The sequence below is a fragment of the Tupaia chinensis genome, unplaced genomic scaffold, assembly GCF_000334495.1.
Source record: "Tupaia chinensis unplaced genomic scaffold, TupChi_1.0 Scaffold149964_1, whole genome shotgun sequence".
NCBI lineage: Eukaryota > Metazoa > Chordata > Mammalia > Scandentia > Tupaiidae > Tupaia > Tupaia belangeri.
In genome coordinates this window covers 655,604-659,562 of record NW_006209805.1, presented here as the reverse complement: position 1 = coordinate 659,562, position 3,959 = coordinate 655,604, and the positions used below count along the sequence as shown (strand labels likewise).

General features: G+C 66.4%; 1 protein-coding gene across 1 annotated transcript in view; it reads right to left on the bottom strand.

The window, feature by feature from the left end:
* The window catches only part of ARHGAP45 (Rho GTPase activating protein 45), an 11,917-nt gene extending 8,218 nt beyond the window's left edge, over positions 1-3,699 (bottom strand). Inside the window, 6 exon segments of the mRNA XM_027769540.1 lie at positions 1-38; positions 209-275; positions 382-454; positions 528-612; positions 1,198-1,341; positions 2,541-3,699. The exon segment at positions 1-38 is cut by the window's left edge and continues 62 nt beyond it. Of these exon segments, the coding sequence (XP_027625341.1) occupies positions 1-38; positions 209-275; positions 382-454; positions 528-612; positions 1,198-1,341; positions 2,541-2,610 (477 nt within the window). The 5' untranslated portion in view covers positions 2,611-3,699.
* Positions 3,700-3,959: the final 260 nt, after the last annotated feature.

The window sequence follows — 3,959 nt, the reverse complement described above, 5'->3', positions numbered from 1 at the left end:
CTGCAGCACCAGGTCCACCTCCTCGGGGGGCGGGCAGCCTGCGGGTCCAGCACAGCCCGGCCTCGCCACTGCCCCCTCCCTGCCTATCCGCGGTGCCGCGGGCCTGGCCAGGGCCCACCATCTCTGCTGTTTCCCAGCGCCCCCACCCCCGTTCCCCACCACCGGGAGCCCAGGGCCTGCCCTCTCCCTCCGTGCTGGGGAGACGCACCCGCATCGCAGTCCTCTGAGGTAGGGGGGGTGCCCTCGCCGCCCTGGCCGTACAGGCTCTCCATGGACTGTAGGGGGAGACACAGCTGAGTCCAGCCCCAGGACGGCCCCTGCGGATGCCCATCATGGAGGACATGGAGGGAGGATGCCTGCAGGCCCGCCCCCTGTGCGCACCTGGCTGGGGTCCCCGGGAGGTACGGCCAGGAGGGTGCTGCTGTCCACTTCACCCATGAGGAACTCGGACACCCTGCAGGGCCAGGGGTTCAGCATGAGGAGGCCAGGGCAGGGCGCCCGCCCACCCCAGGGTCTGCTCAGCTCACGTGCCGCTGAAGGACACTGCTATGGTCTCCAGGGCCTTCTCGAACTCCCTCTTGTCCGGCTCGCTGTTGCACTCATAATGGAAGCCTGGGAGGCGGAGACCCGGCTGAGGTCGGCCCCCTCCCAGCCCGCCCTCCCTGCAACTGGCCGGAGCCCTGGGCCCTTCAAGCATCCCGGGGAGCTGGGTGGCCAAACTTTTTTTTTTTTTGAGAGGTTTTAGCTATAGGGTGCATGCGCTTGCCAGAAAGACAGAGAGACAGAAAGCGAGAAATCACCCCCCGGGGGGATAGCCACGCCGCAATCCCTTCTCCATTCTCCTCTCGGGATCTTGGGCACGCGCCCAGCGTGAGTTTAAGCCACTGAGTCCAGGGCTCAAACTGCGGTGAACTACATGGGAGTCCAGCAACATAGCCGTTACACTAACTGTTATTTTTTTTTAGTAATTTTTTAAAGAATTATTTTATTTAAATTTATTTAGAGAGAGGAGAGGGAAAGCGAGAAAGCAAGCAAGGTTCGGGACTTGAACCATGGTTGGCCATGTGGGAGTCCAGCAACCTTAACCACCACGCCACCAAACTTCTATGTATCCTTCAGAACCGGCTTCAAACGCTCCCTCCTCCAGGAAGCCCTCCCAGGTGAAGAGCCCAAGCTGCTCTGTCCCAGCCAGCTGACCTTTGACCTTGTTGATGAGGTTGCCCGCAGCTGTGAGCGTCTCCACGGTGTTCAGCAGCGGGTACTTGGAGATGACCTGACGCATCACACGAAGGGCCTCACCCAGGCACTCGTGGGCCAGTGGCCGGCGCGCCTCCAGGAGGTCTGCGGGAAGGGCGGCCGTGAGCGGCAGGGAGCCCTTGGTCCTCGGAGCAGTCTGCCCACCTCCTCCCTGCTCCTCAGCTCGCCTGCCCCACAAGGGAGACCGAGGCTGTGTGGGGCTGGCTGGAGGCCTTGGGTGGAGCTCTGTCCCTCTCTGGGCTACTGGCCGGGCCAGCGAAGCCCCACGTTGGCACAGAAGGTCCCCAGTGGGCAGACGCTCCATCCTTCCGGTGAGCTTACCCTCCAGGCTGCAGTCCTGGGGCCCCTCTCCATGGGGCCCACCCAGCCCCTCCGCTGCCCTGACTCCTCGGCACTGCCAAGGCTCTGTCCAGCTCACGCTCTGCCCTGCCTGCCTGGTGCCGGACCCCACGTCACCCCTCAGTCTCACTCTCCTGGCCGCCACCCCAGGAGGCAGGAACGTCGCGCTTGAAGACAAGGAACAAGCACAGAGAGGGAAGCGGTTTCCTGGTGGTCACGGCTGTTCCATCCACACTGGCTCTCAGGGCGCAAGTTGCCGGACACGAGGCATTTTCTCCAGGACAACCGAAAGCCACAGAGCGTGACAGTGAAGCAGGGTCGTGGCCTGCTCTCTCGGATGGCCTTGGTTGGGGAAGGGGGATACCCGAGGCATTCGCAGGCAAGCGAGCCATAGAGAGCCACGTGGGGGTGTGGTGGAAGGGTGAGGAGTGGCCAGAGTCCCTGAGACCAGGGAGCAGGCCAGGCGCCAGCCAGCTTTGAGCCTGTGGCCTGACTGCCCACGAAAGCTGCTAAGAACCAAGTGGAACATGACAACAGGTGCCGTGGTTTCCCGTCCCCCCTCTCCCCCGAGGCGGGGAGGCCACCTTGGGGGAGCCTAGCCCTGGAGCAGTCCCTGGTGCTCAGCCGGCCCTGGATTTGTGGCCTGAATCTGGCTGGCTCCCCTCAAGGATGCCGGAATGGGCTTTGAGAACCAGAGAGGCTGGATGGGAAAGGGCCAGGACCTTCCTCCCTAACGTGCCTCCAGGTCGATCTGGGCTGCACCCCCACCCGGGAGGCAGATGGCGGGGGCGCTCTGGTGAGCCTCAGGAGTGCCCGGCTTGGCACAGACAAGCAAGCGAGGAGCCCAGCCACGGGGTGCACGCTCCCCAGGCGCCTAGTGCTCCAGGCCAAGATCGGAGTCCCTGCACCCAGGACTGTCCCCTCACCCGGGACTGTCCCCTCACCTCGGGGCCCTGCGCCAGAACGCACGGGACCCCCGCCGGGTGCCAGGTGCACGGTCCCGCAGATGCACATTGTAGCCGTCGGGGGCGTGGGACGAGAGCGCGTGGGGGCAGGCGACTGACTGCTGTGGGGTCTCTGGTGGCCCGCAGGCGGCCAAACCGGCTCCGGCCGGTCCAGACGCCCCGCCCCGCGGAGGGAAGCCCCACCCTGCGGAGGGAAGCCCCGCCCCGGCGTCCCATTCGCCCTGGTCGGGGTCGCAGCTCTCCCCACTTGCAGAGAGGAGTCTGGAACCTGAGGCGGTGGATTCTAGTGGAGGGGGTCGAGGGTGCGCGGGGAAACAGGCCCAGGGCTGAAACCCACAAGCAAGCGGGGTGCGCCTGCAGACCCCCAGGCTGCTGTTCCTTGCCCCTTTTACTGACATGTCCCTGAGGCTAGGAGGGAAGCTGCGGGCCCCCAGGCCGGCCTCCAGGGAAGCGCAGGGATCGGAAAGGAACGGAGATTAGAGTTTCCCCAGGAAACCGGCTCTGCCTCCGCCCCTGAGACCAGATAACCCAGGGCTCCCACGTTCGGGACAGCGGCCTACAGCCTCAGCAGAAACCCCTGGCGCGCAGGACGCAGGACGCGAACGCGGCTCCCGCCCCTCGGCGGCCCAGCCGGCGCCACCCCCATGGCCTCAGTCTCATCATCTGTAGAACGGGCCAGAGCGCTTGGCATGGCCCTGGCACTGTGGTTTCCGGGCAGAAGGCCACGCACGAGGTGCCCGCCTCGCTGCCAGGGACAAACAGGAAGCAGATGAAAATAACCCGGCAGGAAGCAGCGCTGTCAGCTCGGGGAGAGAAAACGGAACTCCATCCCGCAGGCCTCAGGCCCCTCCGCAGCTCTGTGGGGCACCCCTCCTGAGCCCGCCACGTCTGAGCCCGCCTCCAGGCGCCGTTCCAGAACGCGCACCTGACCCGGACGATTCGGTGCTGTGCCACCTTCTGTGGCTCCCCACTGCCCTGGCCTTGCACCCTCGCCCTTCCGACGCCCCGCCTGGGTGGGCCTGCACTTCCCAGCACAGGGCACTCCGTGGGCCTGCACATGCACACCCCGCAGAGGCCCTGCTGCCGTGCCTTCCACACAGCCCTTCCCGAGGCCGGGGTGGGGAACCCCGTGCCTGCCCCCTGCGGGTGCCCCGTGCTCACCCTCACGCAGTACATACTCCTTGAGCTTCTCCAGGCCCTCGGCGAAGCGGGCCACGTCGGCCAGCAGGTGAGCGATGTCCTCCACGGCGTCGGGGCTGGGCCCCTCGCTGGGCGGCTCCGCCAGGCCCGCGGCGGTCAGCGGGCTCCGGTGGCCCCGGCCCAGGGTCCAGGCGCCTGCCCCAGACAGCGGGAAGCCGGCGGCACTGGCGTGCCGCCCCAGGCTGGGGGGGCGCTTGG